Genomic DNA, 27684 nt, shown 5'->3' on the forward strand with positions numbered 1-27684 from the left:
CACACAGCGCACTGCTCCCTCAATGCTGCCTCCCCTCGGGCAGCGCACTGCTCCCTCAATGCTGCCCCTCAGGCAGCGCACTGCTCCCTCAATGCTGCGTCCCCTCACACAGCGCACTGCTCCCTCAAAGCTGCCCCCCTCACACAGCGCACTGCTCCCTCAATGCTGCCCCCCTCACACAGCACGGCGCTCCCTCAATGCTGCCCCTCAGACAGCGCACTGCTCCCTCAATGCTGCCCCCCTCACACAGCACGGTGCTCCCTCAATGCTGCTCCCCTCACACAGCGCACTGCTCCCTCAATGCTGCCCCCCTCACACAGCACGGCGCTCCCTCAATGCTGCCCCTCACACAGCGCGCCGCTCCCTTAGTACTGGCACAGGACGAGTGCCCACCTCAAATCCCGAGGCTCAAGCCTCTCATGTTGCGATTGGAACCCATAACTTCCTGACTCCGAGGGAGACCGTGCAGCCAACAGAACCAGGGCTCTATCAGGGGCAGCCAGTGAGCAGGAAGGAACCTTTCTGCAGGGGACAAGAAAAAAAACAGAAGGAAAAGAATACCAGTGCGCCACTCTGGCAGAGGGCAGGGTCCCGTGCTGGGCAACGGTGTGTATACGCCCACAGGACATCCTCGTGCAGCCCAGGGATACAACAGCCAAAATAAATACTATAATATGTATAATATTTACACATGCGCGCGCACACACACACTCCAAGGCAGCCACTGGCAGCAGCATAGGCGACTCTCACTCCCAGTGCCTCCTACCGCGAGTAAGGCTGGGGCATATGGTAACCAGGCTGCGGTGGTCTGTACCCAGGCCTGGGCGGGAGAGGGGGGTGGCCGGAAGGGCCATAGCTGTAGGCGGGCATGGGGTAAGCCGGGTAAGGCGGCCGGGCAACTGGGAAGTGCCCCTGCATGGGGTAAGGGGGGTACTGGGGCTGGCCGGGCTGGGGGTAGAAGTGCGGGGGGGCAGCGGCGGCGTAAGGGGGCATCACCTGCTGGGGGACGCCCGCCATGCTCGGGTTGGGGTCATAGGGCAGGGGCTGGGGGCGGGCGGCGGGGGGCCGCGGGACAGGGGGCGGGGGCCGGAGGGGCAAGCTGGGGCTGGGCTTGGGCTCCTCGGGGGGCGCGGGCACGGCGAGGGGCCGGCTCAGGATCTCCTGCAGCTTTTCCACCCGGACGCGGCGGAGGTGGGCCAGCTTGCGCTGCTCATTGTACTGCTCGAGAAATTCCTCCAGGGCAAACCGGCCTTCCAGAAACTTCTCCGCCAGCTCCTGCCACACAAAACAGAAATCAGCATTGAAAACTTTCAGCACGTCACGCCGCAATGGGCATGCCCTATGTCAACATCAGAATGGGAATTATCTATGTAAACATGTCACGCCGTGACGGCATTGATAATGGGAATTACCTATGTAAACGCATCAGTCTATCAAGATGTTTATCATTGATATTGCTCATGTAAATGTTGCACGTTGCTGTCATGGCATATAGTCATAGAGGTCTACAGCACAGAGTAAGGCCCTTCGGCCCATCGAGCCTGCGCCAGTCAAGCAAGTACCTAACTATTCTCATCCCACTCTCCAGCACTAGGCGCACAGCCTTGTATGCCACGGCATCGCAAGTGCACATCCAAATACTTCTTAAATGTTATGAGGGTTTCTGCCTCTACCACCCTTTCCAGGCAGTGAGTTCCAGATCCCCACCACCCTCTGGGTGAAAAAATTCTTCCTCACATCCCCTCCAAACCTCCTGCCCCTCACCTTAAATCTATGCCCCCTGGTTATTGATCCCTCCACCAAGGGGAAAAGCTCCTTCCTGTCTACCCTATCTATGCCCCTCATAATTTTATACACCTCAATCCTGTCCCCCCTCAACCTCCTCTGCTCCAAGGAAAATAACCCCAGTCTATCCAATCTCTCCTCATAACTAAAACTCTCCAGCCCAGGCAACATCCTGGTAAATCTCCTCTGCACTCTCTCTGGTGCAATCACATCATTCCTATAAAGCAGATCCCAGAACTGCACACAATACTCTAGCTGTGGTCTAACCAGTGTTTAATACAGTTCCAGCATAACCTCCCTGCTCTTATATTCTATGCCTCGGCTAATGAAGGCAAGTGTCCCATATGCCTTCTCAACCACCTCACCTACCTGTCCATGTCAATAAGACATGAAAAGAAATCAAAACGACGTACATCAAAAAACTTTATTTCTTTAAAATGTTTAAATGAACTTTTGCTGAACCAAAACGATAGCTGCCATTAGTCACATGACTCAAGGTCGGGCCATCTGCTGTGAAAGCTTCCAACAGAAGTTACCCGAACAAAGGAGTTCTCCCCTCCTCATCCTTGTGGAACCTCACACCCCACTGTAAGGAATCACTGCTAGGATCGCGGAACCAGAGGACTGGCAGAGATCGAAACATGTTATCCCCCCCAACCATGTTAACAGGCCCAGGGCTGTTCAGGTCCATTTCAAAGGGGGAGCCATTGAGGGGGCAATGGGCACAAATCGTTTGCAACGGGCGGAGTCACAGGGTCTGCCCAGGCGTTGGCTTCCCGAAGCTAGGTCCTCCACATGGACGGTGTTCAGAGGCTAACGACCGGGGCATTCTAAGCCATGAAACAAAGGCCAGACCCAGACACCAAAGAAGCATCCCTTTTGAAATCATGACTCGATTGGCCATTTTGAAATCTCCATATCCATTTGGAAACTGAGAAACAATCAATCAGTCTGCTGATGACTTCCAATCAGCAAAGAACAAAAAAAAAACAAAGCACAAGGGCCACCATCTCTCAACTCTTCCGAGCCTGTTCTATCTCAAAAGCGTCCTCATTCGCTTACAAGGGTTTCTGGGCTGCTGTCTCCAACCAGGAACTCTGGCTGGAACCAGGGCTGGAGATTGGACGGTCTGACAACAACAATCTGCATCGATACGGCGCCTTTAATGCGGAAGAACGACCAAAGGCGTTTCCACAGGAGCAGTTATCACAGGTTGGCCCTGAAGCATGTGGTCAGATATCAGGGGAGGTGACAAAAAGCTTGGTCAAAGAGGGAACGTTTTAAGGCAGATTCGTAAAGGAGGAAAGCGAGAGACTGGGGGAAATTCCAGACCCAAGGGCTGCAGCAGCTGAAGGCACAGCCGCCAATGGAGGGGTGGGGGGGGGTTAAAATCAGGAGGGGAACGCACTAGAATTGGAGGAATATGCAGACCTGCTAGAGCTGGAAGGCAGCATGCTGTTCGAGAGCAATTGGGGGGGTGGGTTGTAGGGGCTGGAGGAGTTAAAGAGATGGGGAAGGTTGTAAAGGACAGAGGGGGTTACAGAGATAGGGAGGGTTGTAGGGATTGGAGGAGGCTACGGAGATAGGGAGGGTTGTAGGGGCTGGAGGAGGTTACAGAGATAGGGAGGGTTGTAGAGGACAGAGGAGCTTACAGAGATAGGGAGGGTTGTCGGGGCTGGAAGAGGTAACAGAGATGGGGAGGGTTGTAGGGATTGGAGGAGGCTACGGAGATAGGGAGGGTTGTAGGGGCTGGAGGAGGTTACAGAGATAGGGAGGGTTGTAGAGGACAGAGGAGCTTACAGAGATAGGGAGGGTTGTCGGGGCTGGAAGAGGTAACAGGGATGGGGAGGGTTGTAGGGATTGGAGGAGGCTACGGAGATAGGGAGGGTTGTAGGGGCTGGAGGAGGTTACAGAGATAGGGAGGGTTGTAGGGGCTGGAGGAGGTTACAGAGATAGGGAGGGTTGTAGGGGCTGGAGGAGGTTACAGAGATAGGGAGGGTTGTAGGGGCTGGAGGAGGTTACAGAGATAGGGAGGGTTGTAGGGGCTGGAGGAGGTTACAGAGATAGGGAGGGTTGTAGGGGCTGGAGGAGGTTACAGAGATAGGGAGGGTTGTAGGGGTTGGAGGAGGTTGCAGAGATAGGGAGGGTTGTAGGGGCTGGAGGAGGTTACAGAGATAGGGATGGTTGTAGGGGCTGGAGGGGGTTACAGAGATAGAGAGGGATCGAGGGCATGAAGCGATTTGAAAACAAAGAAGAGAAGTTTAAAAATCAATGCATTTCTGGACCTTGAGCCAATGTAGGACAGTGAGCGAGCGAGAGGTGGTGGGGATGGGCAATAGGGACTCGGCACGAGTTACGATGTGATGGAGCGGAGTTTGCCATGAGCTCGAGTTCAGAGAGGCTGGAAGATGGGCGACCAGCCGAAAGTGTATCGGAACGGTCAAGTGTGGGCAAAGCTTTGCTGGGGATCCGATCGGGAAATGAGGCGAGGCAGGGGACGGATCTGTATTCTGCTCGTGTCTCCTGTTATCCCAGGTCTGACACTGCACTGGCCGTGAATAAACCCTTAAAACGGGGAACTGCTAAACTGCGGCTATTCAAACTGGTGTATCGGCGCTGAAAACGTGACAGGGCCACTGCTGCATGCGGCACTGGGAGGGTTCCACATTCGCTTTCAGAAGGAAGTTGGAAAAGGGAGGTCTCAGTGATCTCGAGCACAGGCAGGGCAGGGCAGACAGAAACCACAAAGCCTATATTTAAACACTGGCGATCCAAGTTCGTGCTCAGACGCCAGGCAGGGCTACTCAGAGAGTGACAGGCGCTAAAAACAACCTGTGCCCGTCCTCCCTTCATTAGCTAACTTCATCCGCTCTCCCAGTCGAGTCCTGAAACCCTTGCTCGAGGCTGGGAAACTGAGAACGTAGGCAGTAAATTTCAGTTGAATCCCAGATGCGAACATCATGGCGGTTTTTGACAAAGAGGTGAACACTCCCTTAACTCACCCAAACTGCCAGCAATCAAAACGGCTGTCCAATTCTTTCCACTCCCTGCTCTCTCTCTCTCTCTCCCATAGCCCTGCAAACCATCTCCCTATCCAGATCCAGTTTGGGCATCTCTAGATTTCCACCGCTCCATCGTTGGCTTGAGCGGCCTGGGGCCCTAGAGCCCTGGATCTCCCTCCCTGAACCTCTCTGTCCCCGGCTTCCCTCTTTCCTTTAAGGCGGTCCTGAAAGCCCACCTCACTGACCCAAGCTTTTGGTCGCCTGCCGCCAATATCTCTGTTGGGCTTAATTGCCAGGGGAGTGGAGCACAAGGGTTGGGAGGTCGTGCTACAGTCGCACAGGGTTTTGGGCGAGACCAGGTCTGGAGTGCCATGTGCAGTTGTGGCCTCCACATCTAAGAAAGGATATACTTGCACTGGAGGCAGTACAGCGATGGTTCACTGTAGCTTGATCCCTGGGATGATCGGTCTTCCTATGACAAGAGGCTGAGAAAATTGGGTTTGGTCGCTCTGGAGTCTAGAAGAATGAGAGGCGATCTCACTGAAACCGGCAAAATTCTGAAGGGGCTTGTTAGGGACAGACACTGAGGGATCGTTTGCACTGGTCAGGGAATCTAAAACACCAGGGGGTAGTGGGGGCACAGTCCCAGGGTAAGGGGCTGAGCATTGAGGACTGAGATGAGGAGAAACTCAACGGGGTGTGAATCTTTGGAACTCTCTACCCCCAGCGGGCTGCCAATGCTCCATCGCCGAATACGTTTAAGGCCGGGATAGAGAGGTCTTTGATCTCAGGAAATTAAGGGATAAGGGGTAGGGGGAAGGGTGGGGGGTGGGAAAATGGAATTGAAGCCCAAGGTCAGCTGTGATCGTATTGAATGGTGGAGCAGGTTCGACAGGCCGTGTGGTCTACTCCTGCTTCTATTTCTTATGCTCGTATGCTCCTACAACTTGGTGTCAAAATTTATTCCATAACCTCTCCTCTCAAGTCCCTTGGGGTGTTTTGACTATGTTAAAGGCGCTGCACAAATGCAAGTTGTTGTTGTAAACACACTCTTCCTCTTTTGAAAGTTACTATTGAATTTACGTCCACCGTTCTTTCAGGCAGCGCATTCCAGATCACAACAACTCGCTGCGTGAAATATCTCCCACCGTTGTTCTTTTGGAGGGGTCTCCCTCTGGTTACTGGCCCACCTGCCAGTAGGACCAGTTTCTCTCCACTGACTCCATCAGAAGTCCTTATAATTTTCAACGTCTCAATCAAAGCACCTCCTAACCCTCCTGCTCGACAGACCAGCTTCTCCAGTCTCTCCACATTGCTGAAGTGATTCAGTCCTTGTGGCGAACATTTGTTAAATTCCCCTTTTGAACCTGCTCCCGCTGCCCTTTCAGGCAACTCGCTCCAGATCACAACTCAACACACACAAGAGAGAGAGGAAGGAAAGGTGGGGGGGGGGGGGGGGGGGGGGGGGGGGGAGAGGGAAAGGGAGAGGGGGAGAAAGAAAGAAGCAGAAACAGAGAGAGAGCGAGGAGGAAAGGGGAGGGAAAGATGGAGACAGAGAGACAGAAACAGAGGCAGAGAGAGAGGAGGAAAGAGACAGGGGGAGGGGGGGAAGAGAGAGAAAGGCGGCGGCAGAGGAGTGACAGAAAGAGAGCAAGAGTTGGGGTGAAGGGAGGTTGTGTCAGAGAGGGGAAAGAACTGGAGACGGAGAGGCATGGAGCAGGGATGGACGAGAAAGCGCAAGTGAGGGTGGGGGTGAGAGAGAGAGAGAAAGAGAGAGAGAGAGAAAGAGAGAGAGAGAGCGGAAGAGAGAGCGAGCGGAAGAGAGAGCGAGCGGAAGAGAGAGCGAGCGGAAGAGAGAGCGAGCGGAAGAGAGAGCGAGCGGAAGAGAGAGCGAGCGGAAGAGAGAGCGAGCGGAAGAGAGAGCGAGCGGAAGAGAGAGCGAGCGGAAGAGAGAGCGAGCGGAAGAGAGAGCGAGCGGAAGAGAGAGCGAGCGGAAGAGAGAGCGAGCGGAAGAGAGAGCGAGCGGAAGAGAGAGCGAGCGGAAGAGAGAGCGAGCGGAAGAGAGAGCGAGCGGAAGAGAGAGCGAGCGGAAGAGAGAGCGAGCGGAAGAGAGAGCGAGCGGAAGAGAGAGCGAGCGGAAGAGAGAGCGAGCGGAAGAGAGAGCGAGCGGAAGAGAGAGCGAGAGGAAGAGAGAGCGAGAGGAAGAGAGAGCGAGAGGAAGAGAGAGCGAGAGGAAGAGAGAGCGAGAGGAAGAGAGAGCGAGAGGAAGAGAGAGCGAGAGGAAGAGAGAGCGAGAGGAAGAGAGAGCGAGAGGAAGAGAGAGCGAGAGGAAGAGAGAGCGAGAGGAAGAGAGAGCGAGAGGAAGAGAGAGCGAGAGGAAGAGAGAGCGAGAGGAAGAGAGAGCGCGAGAAAGAGAGAGCGAGAGAAAGAGAGAGCGAGAGAAAGAGAGAGCGAGAGAAAGAGAGAGAGAGAGAAAGAGAGAGAGAGAGAGAGAAACAAAAAGAGAGAGAGAGAAACAGAGAGATTTTCAGAGGCAAGCTAAGGGATATCATTCTGAAGTCGCTTAGATATGAGGCACCTCACATATCAGGTTCTGGCTGGCTACATTTGAGAACTAACCATATCAGGATGAGACAAATTACTTCCTCTGGTTGAGGAGTCCAGAAAAATAGGGCGAAATCTTAAAGTATTACAGGCCAGTGTGCGTGTGCTCTGACACAGAACATAGGAACGTAGGAGCAGATGGAGGCTCCCTGAGCCTGCTCCGCCATTCAGCTAGATCATGGCTGATTGTGTTACCTCAATACCATGTTGCTGTCCTCTCTCCGTTACCCCTTGATGTCATTAGTGTCTAGAAATCTGTCCGTCGTGAACATACTCAATGACGGAGCTTCCGCAGCCCTCTGGGGTAAAGAATTCCAAAGGTTCACCACCATCTGAGTGAAGAAATCCCTCCTCATCTCAGTCCTAAATGGCCTGCCCCTTATTCCGAGACTGGTTCTAGGTGTGGCCTAACCAAGGCTCTATACAACTGAAGCAAGGCATCTTTACTTCTGCACTCAAATCCTCTTGCGGTGAATCCTCCACCGACCTCCCCCAAACTCCCAGGCAACACACAAAGGAACCCCTCTCCCCCTTTCCATACTACACAGACACACGCGCGCACGTGGACAACCAGCCCTGCCCTCTCCAGAGTGGAATGATGAAACAGCAGAGCCAGCCGCTTACCTCTGACTCCTCCTCTATCTTGGCTCCCTCTGCTTGCAGCACTGACAGCAGGTGGTCTGTGTCCGCCGCATTCGAAAATCTCCCTGGAAAGCAGGTAAAACGTTTAGAAAATCACTCCGTGCCGATCTAATTCCTAAACGCACCTCCTCTTCCGTAACCTCCCACCCCTCGCTGCCAGGTCGCTGCTGAGAAGAAAAATCGCACAAATCTGCTCTTTGATCCAACGGACGCGAATCAGGTTTGAGGAGGGGGGTGGGGGAGCTCTGAGTTTAAACTCTGCGACCACAGAGGCAGTCAGGCAGACTGACTGACTGACTGTCCTCCTGTTCTTTTCTTTTATAGGACAAGATGGTGGTCAACAGCAGACAGGCAGGCCATTCGGTCCATCTGGTCCAAGCTGGTGGTGCTTATGCTCCACAAGAGCCCGCTCTTCACGTCACCCCATCAAAATGTCCTATTTCTTTCTCCCTCATGCGTTTATCTAGCTTCCCCTCAAATACATCGACACGATTGGCCTCAACCCGTGGGAGAGAGGGCTCCACATTCTCACCACGCTCTGGGTGAAGATGTTTCTCCCGAATTCCTTGCTTGGGGAATTATGAGTGACCGTCTAATATTCCATGATCCCCTAGCTTCACCCGGCTCCCACAGGTGGAAAAAGCTTCTCGGCGTCCACCCTGTAGCTTTGCTTCACCATTTTAAACAGTGGTATCAGAACTGAACACAGCACTCTGAATGCACTGCCTGAGATGGCTGTGGAAACAGATTCAATACTAAATCTTAAATGAAAAACGAAAGGTTTTTGAGCTATGGGAAAAAAAAGAGCAGGATGGGACTAATTGGATAATTCTCTCAAGGAGCCGGCACAGACCAATGGGCTGAAGGGCCTCACACTAATGCTGTCTGATTCTATCATCTCCTTCACTGGCCACGCCTCCGCCTCATCTGTTCTGGAGAAAAGCACCTCACCCTGTTCAATGTTTCCTGATGGGTAAAACCTCTCCGGACTGGTACCATATTTTCACCCTCTCTCGTACTACTAAAGCTTTGTTATAACGTGGCCAGAACTGTGCGTAGTGACTCTCCCAGTGTGATACGGAGACCGGAACTGTGCACAGTGACTCCCAGTGTGATACAGAGACCGGAACTGTGCACAGTAACTCCCAGTGTGATATGGAGACCGGAACTGTGCACAGTGACTCCCAGCGTGATATGGAGAGCGGAGCTGTGCACAGTGACTCCCAGTGTGATACGGAGACCGGAACTGTGCACAGTGACTCCCAGTGTATTATGGAGTCCGGAACTGTGCACAGTGACTCCCAGTGTGATACAGAGACCGGAACTGTACACAGTGACTCCCAGTGTGATATGGAGACCGGAACTGTGCACAGTGACTCCCAGTGTGATATGGAGACCGGAACTGTGCACAGTGGCTCCCAGTGTGATATGGAGAGCGCAGCTGTGCACAGTAACTCCCAGTGTGATACAGAGACTGGAACTGTGCACAGTAACTCCCAGTGTGATACGGAGACCGGAACTGTACACAGTGACTCCCAGTGTGATATGGAGACCGGAACTGTGCACAGTGACTCCCAGTGTGATATGGAGACCGGAACTGTGCACAGTGGCTCCCAGTGTGATATGGAGAGCGGAGCTGTGCACAGTAACTCCCAGTGTGATACAGAGACTGGAACTGTGCACAGTAACTCCCAGTGTGATACGGAGACCGGAAATGTGCACAGTAACTCCCAGTGTGATATGGAGACTGGAACTGTGCACAGTAACTCCCAGTGTGATATGGAGACCGGAACTGTGCACAGTGACTCCGAGTGTGATATGGAGACTGGAACTGTGCACAGTGACTCCCAGTGTGATGTGGAGAGCGGAGCTGTGCACAGTGACTCCCAGTGTGATATGGAGACCGGAACTGTGCACAGTGACTCCCAGTGTGAAATGGAGAGCGGAGCTGTGCACAGTGACTCCCAGTGTGATATGGAGAGCGGAGCTGGGCACAGTGACTCCCAGTGTGATATGGAGAGCGGAGCTGGGCACAGTGACTCCCAGTGTGATACGGAGACTGGAACCATAACTCCGGGTATAGTCTGCCCCAGGTCTTACACAAGTTTAACACAGTACTCCATCCCAGAGGGTAGTGAATCCCTGGAATGCGTTGCGAGCTGATATAGCTGGTTCTGACACTATCTACATGACAGAGAGGGAGCTCAATCAGCTCTTGACACGGCAGAGACTGCATCATGTAGAGAGCAAGTGGTTTTATGGGTAACACCCACAAGTGTGATGGGAGGGCTTTCGATACAGTAGATGGGGACAGACTGTTCCCACTGGCAGGAAGCAGTGGACACAGATTTAAGATAATCAGCTAAAGAGCCAGGAGAGATATTTTTTGTTTTATGCAGCGATCTGATGTGATCTGGAATACACCAGCTGAATGGGGAACAGATGCAATCACCTCCACCACCGACGCACAGTGGCAGCAGTGTGTACCATCTACAACCAAGGCTCCTTAGGCAGCACCTCCAAGCCCACAACCACTACCACCAAGAAGGACAAGGGAAGCAGATGCATGGAAACCTGAAAGCTCCCGTCCACCCTGACATGGAAATATATCGGCCGTTCCTTCACTGTCGCTGGGTCAAAATCCAGGAACTCCCTCCCTAACAGCACTGTGGGTGTACCTACACCACAGGGACTGCAGCGGTTCAAGAAGGCAGCTCAGCACCACCTTCTCAAGGGGCAATGAGGGATGGGCCCAGCCAGCGACGACCACGTCTAGTGTATAAATGAGTAAAAACAAACTTTCAAAAGTAAATTGCATAATTACTCGAAAAGGAAAGATTGCAGGGCTACAGAAAAAAAGAGTAGAATGGGTGCTAATTAGCTAGCTCCTTCAAGGAGTCAGCATAGGAGCTGAATGGCAAATTTCTGTGCAGAACGGGATTTCAATCAGCTGAGGGGGTTGGAAAGGAATCATTTCCAGGGTATCTTGTTCCCCTGGGGTTTTCCTCCAGCTGTTTAGTCATTCCCAGGAAAGCAAGTGGCTGCAGTGGGTGGGGGAGGGGGGGGGGGGGGCGGGCAGGGCTGTGGGGATAGAGTGGGTGGAGTAGGGAAGTGTCTACTCCAGGTCCTCTGGCAATCCCAAGAGCTGATAGAACCTTATTGGCAGGTCTACATTCACCAATAAATCTCAGATTTCCAAATGCTTCCCATGGCGTTTGTCCCAATTGAAGGCATGAATTGGATTTTAATTGCAACTGAATGCATTCAAAACTCTGCTGCCCTTGTCCCAAGTCCCCTTCACCAATCACACCTCGACTCATTGACCTAGACTGACTCCCGGTCCGACGTGGTCGTCGCTGGCTGGGCCAGCATGTACTGCCCATCCCTCATTGCCCCTTGAGAAGGTGGTGCTGAGCTGCCTTCTTGAGCCGCTGCAGTCCCTGTGGTGTAGGTACACCCACAGTGCTGTTAGGGAGGGAGTTCCTGGATTTTGACCCAGCGACAGTGAAGGAACGGCCGATATAAAATTCCCATCCTGTTTTCAAATCCCTCCATGGTATCGCCATTTCTCTATCTCTGAAGCCTCCTCCAGTAACTGCAATCCTCCCTATCTCTAGCCTCCTCCAGCCACACAACCCTCCCTATCTCGGTAACCTCCTCCAGCCCCTACAACCCTCCCTATCTCTGTAACCCACTCCAGCCCTACAACCCTCCCTATCTCTGTACCTCCTCCAGCCCGTACAACTCTCCCTATCTCTGTACCTCCTCCAGCCCCTCCGATCCTCCCTATCTCTGTAACCTCCTCCAGCCCCTACAACTGTCCATATCTCTGTAACCTCCTCCAGCCCCTACAACCGCCCCTATCTCTGTAACCTCCTCCAGCCCTTACAACGCTCCCTATCTCTGTAACCTCCTCCAGCCCCACAACCCTCCCTATCTCGGTAACCTCCTCCAGCCCCTACAACCCTCCCTATCTCTGTAACCCACTCCAGCCCTACAACCCTCCCTATCTCTGTACCTCCTCCAGCCCGTACAACTCTCCCTATCTCTGTACCTCCTCCAGCCCCTCCGATCCTCCCTATCTCTGTAACCTCCTCCAGCCCCTACAACTGTCCATATCTCTGTAACCTCCTCCAGCCCCTACAACCGCCCCTATCTCTGTAACCTCCTCCAGCCCTTACAACGCTCCCTATCTCTGTAACCTCCTCCAGCCCCACAACCCTCCCTATCTCGGTAACCTCCTCCAGCCCCTACAACCCTCCCTATCTCTGTAACCCACTCCAGCCCTACAACCCTCCCTATCTCTGTACCTCCTCCAGCCCATACAACTCTCCCTATCTCTGTACCTCCTCCAGCCCCTCCGACCCTCCCTATCTCTGTAACCTCCTCCAGCCCCTACAACCCTCCCTATCTCTGTAGCCTCCTCCAGACCCTACAACCCTCCCTATCTCTGTAACCTCCTCCAGCCCTTACAACACTCCCTATATCTGTAACCTCCTCCAGCCCCTACAACCCTCCCTATCTCTGTAACCTCCTCCAGCTCCTACAACCCTCCCTATCTCCGCTACCTCCTCTTATCGAATGGCGGAGCGGGCTAGGGACCCCGAATGGCCTGCTCCTGCTCCTGTTTCTGACGCTATGGTCTCCTGAAATCGGTTACTCTCCTCCTCACTCCTGATGACATTTAAACATTTCGTGACGTCTGCAAACTTTGTAATTATGCTCCCCAAGAGCCGATTAATCTCAAGCGTGCAGAGATAGCAACATAGGCCCAGCTATGGCTCTGGTAACGTGCTCGTAACCAACTCCACGGGCCTTTGTGAGCGACTGCCCACGTGGTCGGCACTTGGAGCCCATTCCTGCCTTTCAGCCTGCAGCTTCAAGGCATCGGGTGGGCCGAGGTTGAACCAGCTGTTGGCCGGGCACGCGCTTACCGAGCTGCTTCTTCCGCTCCAGGACTGCGTCGTACAGGCTCTGGAGCTCCGTGTACTTCTCCTGCAGCCGCCCCTTCCCGCCCTCCAGCAGGGGCTGGAACTCCAGGTTCTTCTCTGCCAGGCTGCGGTTGGTGGCCAGTGACATTTCCCGCTCCAGCTGGAGGTTCTGCACCTGAGGGGGGAGACAAGACGGAGGTCAGAGGGGTCCCAGGGCGGAGGGAGACCACGGAGCCCTACGACGGAGGTGTGCAGTGGGCCCAGTGCGGAGGGAGGCCATGGATCCCCACGATCAAGGTGATCAGGGTCCCCCAGGGAGGGAGAGGAGATCATGGAGCCCCATGATGGAGGTAGTCAGGGTCCCCCAGTGAGTGGGGAGAGCATGGGGTCCCATGATAGGAGTGGTCAGGGGTCCGCAGTGAGTGGGGAGAGCATGGGGTCCCATGATGGAGGTGGTCAGGATCCCCAGTGAGTGGGGAGAGCATGGGGGTCCCGTGATGGAGGTGGTCAGGGTCCCCCAGTGAGTGGGGAGAGCATAGGGTCCCATGATGGAGGTGGTCAGGGTTCCCCAGTGAGTGGGGAGAGCATAGGGTCCCATGATGGAGGTGGTCAGGGTCCCCCAGTGAGTGGGGAGAGCATGGGATCCCATGATGGAGGTGATCAGGATCCCCAGTGAGGGAGGGGAGACCAAGGAGTCCCATGATGGAGGTGGTCAGGGTCCCCCAGTGAGTGGGGAGAGCATGGAGTCCCATGATGGAGGTGGTCAGGGTTCCCAGTGAGTGGGGAGAGCATGGGGTCTCATGATGGAAGTGGTCAGGGTTCCCAGTGAGTATGGAGAGCATGGGGCCCCATGATGGAGGTGATCAGGATCCCCAGTGAGTGGGGAGATCATGGAGCCCCATGATGGAGGTGATCAGGATCCCCAGTGAGTGGGGAGACTAAGGAGTCCCATGATGGAGGTGGTCAGGGTTCCCAGTGAGTGAGGGGAGCATGGGGTGCCATGATGGAGGTGCTCAAGGTCCCCCAATGTGGAGGAAGGTCATGGTGCCCCATGATGGAGGTGATCAGTGTCCCCATTGAAGAGAGATGCACCATGGAGCCCCATGATGGAGGTGATCAGGGTCCCCATTGAAGAGAGATACACCATGAAGACCCATGATGGAGTTGATCAGGGTCCCCATTGAAGAGAGATACACCATGGAGCCCCATGATGGAGGTGATCAGGGTCCCCATTGACGAGAGATACACCTTGGAGCCCCATGATGGAGGTGATCAGTGTCCCCATTGAAGAGAGATGCACCATGGAGCCCCATGATGGAGGTGATCAGGGTCCCCATTGAAGAGAGATACACCATGAAGACCCATGATGGAGTTAATCAGGGTCCCCATTGAAGAGAGATACACCATGGAGCCCCATGATGGAGGTGATCAGGGTCCCCATTGAAGAGAGATACACCTTGGAGCCCCATGATGGAGGTGATCAGTGTCCCCATTGAAGAGAGATGCACCTTGGAGCCCCATGATGGAGGTGATACTGGGTTCCAGTGTGGAGGGAGACCATGAAGCTCTCCAATGGAGGTGACTAGGCCCCAGTGAGGGGGGAGATGGTACAGCGCCCTGACAGAGGAGATGAGGCCCTAGCGTGGAGAGAGACAAGGAATGGGATGCTGGTGGTGAGAAGGGCCAAGTCCGGAAGATCCCCATGCGGTGAGAGATGGCGAACAGATCATGACAGTGGCGAGGGAGGGGGCATCACTGGCAATGCTGATATTTACTGCCCATCCCTAATTGCCCTTGAGAAGGTGGTGGTGAGCTGCCTTCTTGAACCGCTGCAGTCCATGTGGTGTAGGGACACCCACAGTGCTGTTAGGGAGGGAGTTCCAGGATTTTGACCCAGCGACAGTGAAGGAACGGCTGATATATTTCCAAGTCAGGATGGTGAGCGGCTTAGAGGGGAACTCCCAGGTGGTGGTGTTCCCATCTATCTGCTGCCCTTGTCCTTCTAGGTGGCAGAATTTGCAGGTTTCAGAATGCTGGAACCCCAGCTCAAACCTCAGTTTGGAGACCAGTAACTAAAGGCATTACCTAGACAGAGAGAATTGTCCCTCCGTCCTCACCCCATCTTCCAATCCCAGCCCCAGCCGCGTATTCACTATACCCCCTGACCTTCCCCTCTCCGATGCTGAACGTTCAGTGCTCAGCAAAGGACTTAGTTTCATACCCTTACGCCCTCATCTCAATGAATTTCGGGCTCGGCATGATGCTGAACTCTTCTTCCGCCGTCTTCGTCTCCGTGCTCACTTCTTTGGGCAGGAGTCCTCTCCCCGTTCAACGGATCCTTTTACCCACCTCCAATATTCTCCCTCCACTTGGACCCCTCCCTCTGGATTCTTACCTTCTCTTGATCTTTTCATTGAGAACTGTCGGCGTGACATTAGCCGTCTCAATTTCTCTGCTCCTCTCACCCATTCTAATCTGTCTCTCTCTGAACTCACTGCACTCCGTTCTCTCAGGTCCAACCCCAACATTGTCATCAAACCCGCTGACAAGGGTGGTACTGTTGTTGTCTGGCGCATTGACCTCTACCTCGCGGAGGCTGAGCGTCAACTCGCAGACGTTTCCTCCTACCTCTCCCTGGACCATGACCCCACCACAGAACATCAAGCCATTGTTTCCAGGACTGTCACTGACCTCATCTCCTCTGGAGATCTTCCTCCCACAGCTTCCAACTTGATAGTCGCCCAACCTCGGACGGCCCGCTTCTACCTCCTACCCAAAATCCACAAACAGAACTGTCCTGGCAGACCGATCGTGTCAGCCTGTTCCTGCCCCACGGAACTCATTTCTCGTTATCTTGACTCCCTTCTCTCTCCCCTTGTCCAGTCCCTTCCCACCTACATCCGTGATTCCTCTGACACCTTACGTCACATCAACAATTTCCAGTTCCCTGGCCCCAACCGCTTCCTCTTCACCATGGATGTCCAATCCCTCTACACCTCCATCCCCCACCAGGATGGTCTGAGGGCCCTTAGCTTCTTCCTTGAACAGAGGCCCCAACAATCCCCATCCACCACTACTCTCCTCCGTTTGGCTGAACTTGTTCTCACACTGAACAATTTCTCCTTTAACTCCTCTCACTTCCTCCAAATAAAAGGTGTGGCTATGGGTACCCGCATGGGCCCCAGCTATGCCTGTCTCTTTATGGGGTATGTGGAACATTCCTTGTTCCAGTCCTACTCCGGCCCCCTCCCACAACTCTTTCTCCGGTACATCGATGATTACTTCGGTGCTGCTTCATGCTCTCGTCGGGACCTGGAAAAATTTATTAATTTTGCTTCCAATCTCCACCCCTCCATCATCTTCACATGGTCCATCTCTGACACTTCTCTTCCCTTCCTTGACCTCTCTGTCTCAATTTCTGATGATAGACTGTCCACCAATATCCATTACAAGCCTACCGACTCCCACAGCTACCTCGACTACAGCTCCTCACACCCCGCTTCCTGTAAAGACTCCATCCCATTCTCTCAGTTCCTTCGCCTCCGTCGCATCTGTTCTGATGACGCTACCTTCAAAAACAGCTCCTCTGACATGTCCTCCTTCTTCCTTAACCGAGGTTTTCCATCCACGGTCGTTGACAGGGCCCTCAACCGTGTCCGGCCCATATCCCGCGCATCCTCCCTCACGCCTTCTCCTCCTTCCCAGAAACATGATAGGGTCCCCCTTGTCCTCACTTATCACCCCACCAGCCTCCGCATTCAAAGGATCATCCTCCGCCATTTCCGCCAACTCCAGCATGATGCCACCACCAAACACATCTTCCCTTCACCCCCCTTGACGGCATTCCGTAGGGATCGTTCCCTCCGGGACACCCTGGTCCACTCCTCCATCACCCCCTACTCCTCAACCCCCACTTATGGCACCTCCCCATGCCCACGCAGAAGATGCAACACCTGCCCCTTCACTTCCTCTCTCCTCACCGTCCAAGGGCCCAAACACTCCTTTCAAGTGAAGCAGCATTTCACTTGCATTTCCCCTAACTTAGTCTACTGCATTCGTTGCTCCCAATGCGGTCTCCTCTACATTGGAGAGACCAAACGCAAACTGGGCGACCGTTTTGCGGAACACCTGCGGTCTGTCCGCAAGAAAGACCCAAACCTCCCTGTCGCTTGCCATTTTAACACTCCACCCTGTTCTCTTGCCCACATGTCTGTCCTTGGCTTGCTGCATTGTTCCAGTGAAGCCCAACGCAAACTGGAGGAACAGCACCTCATCTTCCGACTAGGCACTTTACAGCCTTCTGGGCTGAATATTGAATTCAACAACTTTAGATCTTAAACCCCCCTCCCCCCATCCCCACCCCGTTTCTTTTCCCCCCCCACCCGCCTTTTTTTTCAATAATTTATATAGATTCTTCTTTCCCCACCTATTTCCATTATTTTTAAATCTAAAACTAAAACCTTTAGTCTTTCCACCCCACCCCCACTAGAGCTGTACTTTGAATATCCTGTCTTGCATTCTTAATTAGCACTTTTCTCAGACAAAGACCACCACCTTCAACACCTCTTTGACCCTTTTGTCTCTGACATCTTTTGATTATCTGCTCACACCACACCCTCAATGTGTCTCTTCCCCCCCACCCACCTTAAACCAATTTATATTTCTCCCTTGTTGAAACTATGCTTCAGTTCTGCTGAAGGGCCATGAGGGCTCGAAACGTTGACTGAGTTCTTCTCCGCCGATGCTGCCAGACTTGCTGAGTTTTTCCAGGTAATTCTGTTTTTATTTTGGTTTGTAGAGAATTCCTCTAATCTGTTACTGAACAGCCTAGGTGTTTGTCTCAGAACCCGCTCGCATACATGTACAGTACACAGCGGCGAGTGAGGGCCAGACAGGGGGAGGGAGCAGGCCTGACAGCAAAAATGGGGGGAGGGAGGGAGCGAGAGAGTAAGAACGGGAGGGAGAGGGCGCGAGGGAGCAGGAACTGGGGGAGGGAGGGAGGGAGCGAGAGAGTAAGAACGGGAGGGAGAGGGCGCGAGGGAGCAGGAACTGGGGGAAGGGAGGGAACGAGAGAGCAAGAACAGGAGGGAGAGGATGCAAGGGGGCAGGAACTGGGGGAAGGGAGGGAGCGAGAGAGCAAGAACGGGAGGGAGAGGGTGCGAGGGAGCAGGAACTAGGGGAGGGAGGGAGAGAGCAAGAACAGGAGAGAGAGGGCGCGAGGGAGCAGGAACTGGGGGAGGGGAGGGAGCGAGAGAGCAAGAACTAGAGGGAGAGGGTGCGAGGGAGCAGGAACTGGGGAAGGGAGGGAGCGAGAGAGCAAGAACTGGAAGGAGAGGGTGCGAGGGAGCAGGAACTGGGGGAAGGGAGGGAGCGTGAGCACGGGAACAGGGGGTGGGAGAAAGCAAGGGAATGACATCAGGACGAGGAAGGGAATGAGACAGCGAGAATGGGGAGGAAGGGAGGATGCGAGAATGGGGGCGGTGGAGGGAGGGAGGGAGTGAACGTGGGAATGGGGCAGGGCAGGGTGCGAGAGCAGGGAAGGTGGGGGGTGGGGGGAAGCTCGAGAGTGAGAACGGGGAGGGGGAGTGGGGAGGGAGAAAGTGGGCTGGGGAGAATAGGAGACTGGCAGACGTTAGCCTAACCAGGGTACGTAGCTTCCTGCTTTCAGTCTCCCCCCTTTCTCGAATGGGTGCGTTACATTTGCGGTTTTCCGACCCACTGGGACCTTTCCAGAATTTCAGAAGCTAGCAACCAATGCACGTATTATCCCTGCAGATACTTTTAAGGCCCTCTGCTACAGGACAGCAGGTCCAGGAGGCTGCTTTGCCTTGAGGCCCATTAATCTTCCTAGTACATTTTCTTTGGTGATAATGATAAAACTATCCCGCCTCCCACTGTTTTTGTTGCCCCGCGATTGTATTCTACCGGCATCCTTTCACGGTGATGACAGGTGCAAAATACCGGTTCAAAGTCTCTCGCCGTTTCCCTCTCTCTCCCGTTATCCATTCTCGAGACTCAAGCCCCTGAGGCAGGAGGGGGCAGCCTCTCAGAAGCGCCCTGCTAAGCCTCCCTTTGCTCGCTCCGATTTTAAAAAATCTCGCACGGCCGGTGATGCACTTTAACCTCGATAAGGTCTCGTCGGAGCAGCACCAAACCTTGCCACCGACCGTTGCTGCAAGCGCCGATTATCCTCTCCCTCCCCCCACCCCGCTGAGAGTCAAACAGATCGAGCAGCGAGGAAAGACACAAATCCCGCCGCTGGGTCCATCCCGCCATGAAGCCGGGAGTGAGAAATTTTGGCGCACGCCGGGCTTCGTTGACGGGACGATCCGGCGGGATTGGACTGTCGGGTGGCCAAATCTGATCTCCGAGCAACTCTGCAAATCCCTTTCGCTTTCCCCGCCTCTTCGCTTGGTGCCTCGCTCCCCCCGCTCCGGCGAGAGGCAGGTGGTTCCCGCGTTCCGGAGACGGTTGTGTTTTCCATTTGGCAAATCGTTGGACGTGACCCTCTGAACCATAGAACCATAAGACATAGGAGCAGAAATTAGGCCATTCGGCCCATCGAGTCAGCTCCGCCATTCAATCAGGGCTGATAAGTTTCTCAACCCCATACTCCCGCCTTATCCATGTAACCTTTGATCCCCTTACCAATCAAGAACCTATCTATCTTGGTCTTAAATACACTCCTGGCCTCCACAGCCTTCTGTGGCAATGAATTCCACAGATTCACCACTCTCTGGCTAAAGAAGTTTCTCCTCATCTCTGTTCTAAAAGGTCTTCCTTTTACTCTGAGTCTGTGCCCTCAGGTCCTAGTCTCTCCTACCAATGGAAACATCTTCCCCACGTCCGCTCTATCCAGGCCTTTCAGTATTCTGTAAGTTTCAATCAGATCCCTCCTCATCCTTCTAAACTCCATCGAGTATAGACCCACAGTCCTCAAACGTTCCTCAAATGAACGGCTGAGGAAAGCTTGTGTTTTTATTTTAACATCCCCCGCGTGTAAACAGTTTGCCTTTCCTTTCCGGCTGCGTCCACGTTATAATTCGCTTCTGCGGCTTGATTTTTTTGGATCGCTTCGATCTCGTCGTCCGCTTCCCTGGAGAAGGGTCCGCCCGGGCTTCGGTTGGAAAGGTCATGGAGCGCGCGACGTGCCGCAAACAGCCCCTTCCACAACAGCGGAGGCAGTTTTCCCCCCTCTTTCAATCAATCCCAGTTTGGTCCATCCGGGGGTCTAACTTTGCTTTCTCAGGACCTGGCATTTTGTCAATCGTGCCCCTCCGTTTACAGCGGGGGGGGTGGGGGGGTGGAAGGGGGGAGAAATAAAGCCACGACAGGCAGAACAACGTCAAACGCTGTTCCACGTTACGTGATACTGGTCCCAAGCAGCGAATCAGCAGCGCTTGAAGATATCCCGGTGTTGAATAAAGCTCAAGCATCCATTTAGATTCTGTACATCTCTTAATTGGCGTAACACACGTTCTCAGGATAATCCAACGACAACGTTATTTGTTCTTTCCGTGCTGTTCGTTGGGCTTAGCGGGTGCGAGCGCCAACTCAGAATCATCTCCCGTCTTCCCCCCTCCGGCACGTCTGTCACAGTTTACTGACCTCTCTGCTCTTGGTGGGGGGGGTGGGAAGTGGGGGGCAGACTTCATCTTTTTTTTTTTTGACGCTGTTCGCTTCTCCCATGCCAGTCGTCGGCTCAGGCCTGAAGCAAGGGTCAGGCAAAAAACGCGAAGGCTGAGGCAGCCATCCTGCAAACTTCTGGGAGGTGGAGAATGGCAGCTCCGCAGCTCCTCCCCCGTCTGCTTCAGCCGGTTCCGGGCGGGTTGAACCGGACCCCGGAGGGTGGGGGGGGAACTCAGTGAACCCTTTCGAGGCTCCCCGTAAACATGGAAAGTAGAGAGAGAGAGAGAGAGAGAGAGAGAGAGAGAAAGGTGGGGTTGGATCCAGACCTGCTCGCCCCTCGGGGTTGAAAGGGAGGTGCGGGGGTGAAACGACCCTCCAGCATCACCCTGGGGAGGTGGAGGGTGACCCTCCAACAGCACAGGCTGCGCCCTGGTGGGGGGACAGCACAGGACGCAGCCTCAGTACTGAGCCTCCACCAGGGCAGCACTCACTCAGTGCTGACCCTCTGGCTGTGCTCCATGTCTGAAATAAATACGGCTGCTGGTTGCTAATCGTCTCTTCCTGATCAAACCTGAAATACAGCTTCTCGCAGCCGTCTCCACCTCTCCCTTCAGGTATTTGTATTACAGCCTCTGCTCTCTCTCTCTGTGTCTCCAGGTATTTGCATAACCAAACTGCCTCAGGCCAGACCACAGGGCCACAGTGCATTAGCTCATCAGGCTCAGCATTGCCACGTTACCGAGGGCCTTCGGTTCCCCATGTGATTCCGCCCTTGCAACCTCGAACACATATACCATTCAGCCCCTCCTCGAGCCTGTTACACAGGAACAGGAAGAGGCCATGCAACCCCTCGACCCTGTTGTGCAGGAAGAGGAGGCCATTCAGCCCTTTGAATTCGCTCTGCTGTTCTCCAGTATTATGGTTACACTATACCTCATCTGCATTGACCCCTATCTTTGTGTCAGATCCCTCAACACCCCCTAAAAAAAAATCGATCTCAATCTCAAGAGCTCAGTGGAATCAGCCATCCACAGCTTTTTGACGGGGCTGGGGTGGAGTGAGAGTTCCATATTTCTAGCACTCTTTTATACAAAGGAGTGCTTCCTGACATCTCTCTTGTTTGGCCTACCTCCACTTCTCTGGTCCTGGAGTCCCTGTAAAGCAGCCCACACCCTCCCCAACGCCCGCCAACAGGTTACCCGAATAAATCCTGTAATCGTCTTAAACTCTTGGCTTGGATCAGCCGTTAATTTTGCTAAGCCACGGGAATGCAGAGCCCTGTGTGTGTGACTCATCCACGGCATTTAAGCCTTGGGCTCACATCAACACGGCTGTCGCTTCATGCATTAAGTGAGCCCAGAGCGAGGGAAAGCGAGCGAGAGAGAGAGCAAGCGAGAGAGAGAGAGAGAGAGAGCGAGCGAGAGAGAGCGAGAGCGAGCGAGGGAGCGAGCGAGGGAGCGAGCGAGGGAGCGAGCGAGGGAGCGAGCGAGGGAGCGAGCGAGGGAGCGAGCGAGGGAGAGCGCGAGGGAGAGCGCGAGGGAGAGCGCGAGGGAGAGCGCGAGGGAGAGCGCGAGGGAGAGCGCGAGGGAGAGCGCGAGGGAGAGCGCGAGGGAGAGCGCGAGGGAGAGCGCGAGGGAGAGCGCGAGGGAGAGCGCGAGGGAGAGCGCGAGGGAGAGCGCGAGGGAGAGAGCGAGGGAGAGAGCGAGGGAGAGAGCGAGGGAGAGCGAGAGGAAAGACAGTGGCGTAGTGGTAACATCGCTGGGTTAGTAATCCAGAGACCCCAAACTCACGCGGGACCCGGGTTCAAATCCTACCCCGGCAGCTGGTGGAATTTAAATTCAATTAATAAAATCTGGAATTAAAAGCTCTCAGTGCCACACGGGAGGCTGAGGCCATCTCTCTGCTGAGAAATATCCCGCAGGGAAGCAGGCTATTCGTGTCTGCTTCACCACCATGGCCGATCCGGTTATGATCGCTTCCCTGCCTCATACCCTTTCCTTGACTCCCTTGTCTATCAACAATCTGCCTAACTCAGCCTTGAATAAATTCAAAGAGCCAGCCTCCACTGCTCTCTGGGGAAGGGAATTACACATGATAATGACCGTTTGAGGGGAAAACATTTCTCCCCATCTCCTCCTTACACTGTGTCTCCTGGTTCTAGTCTCTCCCACAAGTGAAAACATCCATCTACCCTCTCAAATTCCCTCACCATCTGATATGTTTCAATAAGGTCACCTCTGTACACGCACACACACACACGCACACACACACACACACACACACACAGAAAGGCACGTCATGGAGATGTATCATCCATTCCTTCATCAGCGCTGAGTCACAATCCTGGAATTCCCCTGGTCTAATCTGGGAACACCTTCACCACACAGGCTGCAGGCGTCGTGTTCGTTTCAGAGGGAGCTCAACCGAGGTGGGTTAGGAATGTGGCATGCGTCCATTTTATTTCTGCGGAGTGACATTGCTCATTTCGCTCAACTGAAATCGATGCGTGCCCCATTCCAAAAACAGCTGGTTCTTGGATATGAGGGTTTGGGCCACCAGCGCGGCATCAAGCGGACAATGGCAGGCCGTGCAATAAGATATCGGCCTTGCCCAGCTGGGAATTAATTTCATTTAATAAGCAGGTCGATTCTCTCACCTCCTCGCTGTCCAACACCAAACTCTCTAGCTTCTCCTGGCTGTTCAGGACCTCCTGGAGCTGTGCCTGGCTCAAGCCCCTCAGCTTGTTCATCAGAGACACCGACTGGAGAGCTTCCATTGGGATCTGGGAAGGAAGAGGGGACACAAGGAGGGAAGTCATACACTATCTCGGCCTCTCCGCTCCGTCAGCCCATGAGCTGCTAACCGCACCTCAGTGGGTGGGGGCACTAACTCCCCATCGTCCTCCTAATCAGAAGCTCGCGAATTCAAGCTCTGCTGCACATCCGCTCAAGATCCATTATCCAGTCTGACACTCACGCTGGACGAGGGAGCGCTGCGCCGTCCAGAGGGTCAGCGCCGATGGAGCGCTGCGCCGTCCAGAGGGTCAGCGTCGAGGGAGCCCTGCGCTGTCCAGAGGGTCAGCGCCGATGGAGCGCTGCACTGTCCAGAGGGTCAGCGCCGAGGGAGCCCTGCGCCATCCAGAGGGTCAGCGCTGAGGGAGCCCTGCACTGTCCAGAGGGTCAGCGCTGAGGGAGCCCTGCACTGTCCAGAGGGTCAGCGCCAACGGAGCTCTGCACTGTCCAGAGGGTCAGCGCCGATGGAGCGCTGCGCTGTTCAGAGGGTCAGCGCCGACGGAGCGCTGCGCCGTCCAGAGGGTCAGCGCCGAGGGAGCCCTGCGCCGTCCAGAGGGTCAGCGCCGAGGGAGCCCTGCGCCGTCCAGAGGGTCAGCGCCGAGGGAGCGCCGCGCCGTCCGAGTGTCAGCGCCGAGGGAGCCCTGCGCTGTCCAGAGGGTCAGCGCCAAGGGAGCGCTGCGCTGTCCGAGGGTCAGTGCTGAGGCAGAGCTGTGCTGTCAGAGGGTCAGTGCTGAGGGAGTGCTGCACCGTCCGAGGTGCTGCCTTTTGCGTCAGACTTTAAACCATGGCCATGCCTGCGCTCTCATGTGGATGCGAAAGATCCCACTAACGCTATTTCGAACAAGAGCTGGGGAGTTTTCCCGGTGTCCTGGGGCTAATCAAGGTCACTCAATTTAAGTCACTAGATAAACAGATTATCTGGTCGTTATCAGATTCCTGTCTGTGGATGAAAGCAAAATACTGATGCTGGAAACCTGAAACAAAACAGAAAATGCTGGATAAAAGAAATCAGCAGGTCTAGCAGCATCTGTGGAGAGAAAAACATTTAACGTTTCGAGTTCGTATGTCTCTCCTTCGGAGCTAAAGAGAAGTAAAAATGTGCTGAAATTTATACTGTTTAAGCGGGGTGGATTTATCCAGCCTCACCTGCTCCGCTCACCTTAAACAGTAGAAATTTCATCACATCTTTACTTCCCTTTAGCTCCGAAGAGTCATACGGACGCGAAACGTTAACTGTTTTTCTCCCCACAGATGCTGCTAGACCTAAGTTTTTCCAGCATTTTCTGCTTCTGTTCCTGTGGAGGTCTGCACTGTGCTAATTGCCTGCCACCTTTCCTACATTACAACTGTGACCACACTACGGGAGAACCTCAGTGGCTCTGAAACAGAAACAGAAAATGCTGGAGAAACACAGCAAGTCTGACAGAATCTGCGGAGAGAGAAACAGAGAATGTTTCGAGTCCATATGAATCTTCTTGACTCTGAAACGTTTTGCCGATATCACAGAAGGGGCTGTAATAATGCAAGTGTTCCCCACCCCCGTGTAGCTGTACATACACATCACTGAGTGACCCTGACAATTAGAATTTAGCGCCAGGATACAAAAAGCCGAAACATTTACCCTGGTTTCAAAGGGGCTTCATCCAAAACTGTCCAATTTGCAAATGTTTTGTTTGTGACTGGGGGGAGATTAGGAGTGATCTCGCCATCACAGCATTCACGTGTTCTGACCCTGGTGCAAACAGATCTGTTAAAAGACAGCCTCTGACCCTCCGCCATTTCCAGAGCTAAAGCACCAAGCTGCGATGGACACCGAGTCCTGTCCACCCACACACACACACAGAGAGCAAGAAAGGCCCAGGCTCCAACCCGGCCTAGTGCTCAAGTTCACTGACCTGATTGGGGGGCGGTGGGGGGAGCAAGGGATCCCTGGCTTTACAAATGGAGGGATTGGAGAAGCTGGGATTGGCGATGAAGAGCAGGAGTTAGTGGCACTGAGTGGAATAGTTCTTTGGAAAAGATGGGCCAAACCGCCCTTTCCTGTGCCGGATCATTCCGCGAGAAGCCGGACTTTTCATTCGTCCAACGCCTCTCGCAATCTCGGGACGTCCCGAAGCGCTTTACAGCCACTTTGGAAGTGTTGTTGCTGTCGTAATGTAGGAAACACACTGGCCAAATTGTGCACAGCAAGATCCCACACACAGCCTTGACACAACCTGTTTCAGCGATGTTGAATGAGGGATAAATGTTGAGTCCCAGCACGCGGAACCCCTTTGCTCGTCTTCAAAATGGCGCCCGCCAGGTTTGTTATTTTACTTTTACGACCACAAGAGGCTGCAGGACCTCGGTTTTACGTCTCGTCTGAAAGACAGCGCCTCCTAACAGTGCAGCACTCCATCTGCGCTGGCACGGGGAGAGCTGGCCCTAAGCCTCTCGGCTGGGGTCTCTGGGGGGGGATTCACGGGAATCGCTTTGTGATTTGCACCGTACCTGTTGTCGGTCCGACTCCACAGTCTCGCCGCTTTGCTGGCGTCTACGCCCGGCTCCCTCACCGACGTGTCGGGGCCGATCCTACAAAGGCGAGGCCGCGATTTCTTCCCCCCCCCCGCCACCTCACTAAAAAAAACGGCTCTTAATCCTCAACGTTAAATCCCAGAGGACACAGCCCAACTCCTTCAACGCAGGCAAGCCTGTGGACCTGGTGAAGATTGCAGGGGTAAGGCACGGCGATCCAGAAGGCAATCTGGGATAGGGAGAAGCCACCTTCAGTAGTCAAACCTTCGCTGTACGGAGGAGAGAGGATGCAGCTCAGAAATGGGGCCCTCTGGCTCTTGTTCGTGAATAAATTCAGGGATTTAGCAGCGAAAGGATGCAGCGACACAAACCGCTCTGTGCGTGTTTTAAAATGAACCCCAACAACTCGGTCACTCATCCGACTCCGTCCCCACACATCGTTATCAACCTGGAAGCCTTAATTTTTTTTCAAAGCGAAAGTAAAGGCGAGAGAAATGTCCGAAGAGTCACTGTTTCTCCCTCTAGAAATCAGGACTCTGGGAATCCAGGATTCCCTCACAAATCCGGAATCACTGTCGCAAAATCCGGATTACCTCCAAACGAAATCGGGATTCCCTTACTTCCGGGTCCAGGATAATCTCAAAAATCAGGATTCCCTTCCTTCCGAATCCAGGATAATCTCAGAAATCAGGTTCCATTCCCTCCGAATTCAGGCTAATCTCGGAAATCAGGATTCCCTTCCTTCCAAATCCAGGATAACCTTGGAAATCACGATTCCCTCGCTTCTGAATCCAAAAGAAGGGCGTGGGTGGGGTGGGAAATCGGGATGCAATCCCTCCAGGCCCAGGGTAATCTGACGAATCAAGATTCTGCTCCCCCACCCGCCAATCCAGGGCGGCCGCAAAAGATTCAGATCCTCTCCATCCGAATCCAGGGAAACGTCTGGAAAAAAGAAAAGTGGGGAAAAAAAAACACAAAACAAAATCAGGTTTCACTTCCTTCGACTGTAAGATGAAGACAAAAATGAAGACCTCCTCCCCCTCCCCTCCCTCCTCTCCCTCCCCTCTCCCTCCTCCCTCTCCTCCCCTCCCCCTCTCCTCCTCCCCCCTCTCCCTCCACCCCCTCCCCCCCTCTCCCTCCACCCCCTCCACCCCTCTCCCTCCTCCCCCTCCACCCCTCTCCCTCCTCCCCTCCACCCCTCTCCCTCCTCCCCTCCACCCCTCTCCCTCCTCCCCTCCACCCCTCTCCCTCCTCCCCCTCCCCCTCTCCCTCCCCCCCTCTCCCTCCCCTCTCCCCCCCCCTCTCCCACTCCTCCCCTCCCCCCCTCCCCCTCCTCCCCTCCTCCCCCCCCACTCCTCCCTCCCCTCCCCTCCCCCCCCTCCCTCCCCTCCCCCCCCTCCCTCCCCTCCCCCCCCACCCTCCCCTCCCCCCCCACTCCTCCCTCCCCTCCCCCCCCCTCCCTCCCCTCCCCCCCCACTCCTCCCTCCCCTCCCCCCCCACTCCTCCCCCCCCACTCCTCCCTCCCCACTCCTCCCCCCCACTCCTCCCTCCCCACTCCTCCCTCTCCTCCCTCCCCACTCCTCCCTCTCCTCCCTCCCCACTCCTCCCTCCCCTCCCCTCCCCCCCCCACTCCTCCCTCCCCTCCCCCCCCACTCCTCCCTCCCCTCCCCCCCCACTCCTCCCTCCCCTCCCCCCCCACTCCTCCCTCCCCTCCCCCCCACTCCTCCCTCCCCTCCCCCCCCACTCCTCCCTCCCCTCCCCCCCCCACTCCTCCCTCCCCTCCCC

At 54.6% G+C, this 27684-nt stretch overlaps 1 protein-coding gene across 1 annotated transcript; it reads right to left on the reverse strand.

Annotated features, from left to right (window-relative positions):
• Positions 1-73: 73 nt before the first annotated feature.
• Positions 74-26717, reverse strand: LOC144672009 (vacuolar protein sorting-associated protein 37B-like). Its single transcript, XM_078533942.1, has 6 exons — positions 26660-26717; positions 25876-26578; positions 23250-23375; positions 12968-13139; positions 8016-8098; positions 74-1275 (listed from the first exon to the last, which is right to left on the reverse strand). Exons 3-6 carry the CDS (start codon positions 23367-23369, stop codon positions 763-765), a joined length of 888 nt encoding a protein of 295 aa, XP_078390068.1. The 5' UTR covers positions 23370-23375; positions 25876-26578; positions 26660-26717; the 3' UTR covers positions 74-762.
• Between the last annotated feature and the right edge of the window lie 967 nt (positions 26718-27684).

Source organism: Cetorhinus maximus, chromosome 35, assembly GCF_964194155.1.
Source record: "Cetorhinus maximus chromosome 35, sCetMax3.hap1.1, whole genome shotgun sequence".
Classification (NCBI taxonomy): domain Eukaryota; kingdom Metazoa; phylum Chordata; class Chondrichthyes; order Lamniformes; family Cetorhinidae; genus Cetorhinus; species Cetorhinus maximus.

What these genes read in the sequence shown, in the direction of transcription:
- LOC144672009 (XM_078533942.1), bottom strand. Translation starts at nt 23,369, where the DNA reads ATGGAAGCTCTCCAGTCGGTGTCTCTGATGAACAAGCTGAGGGGCTTG. An exon ending in GGAGCGGAAGAAGCAGCTCG is followed by an intron (nt 8,099 to 12,967) that starts GTAAGCGCGTGC and finishes CCTGCTTTCCAG; the next exon opens with GGAGATTTTCGAATGCGGCG. An exon ending in AGATAGAGGAGGAGTCAGAG is followed by an intron (nt 1,276 to 8,015) that starts GTAAGCGGCTGG and finishes TTTGTGTGGCAG; the next exon opens with GAGCTGGCGGAGAAGTTTCT.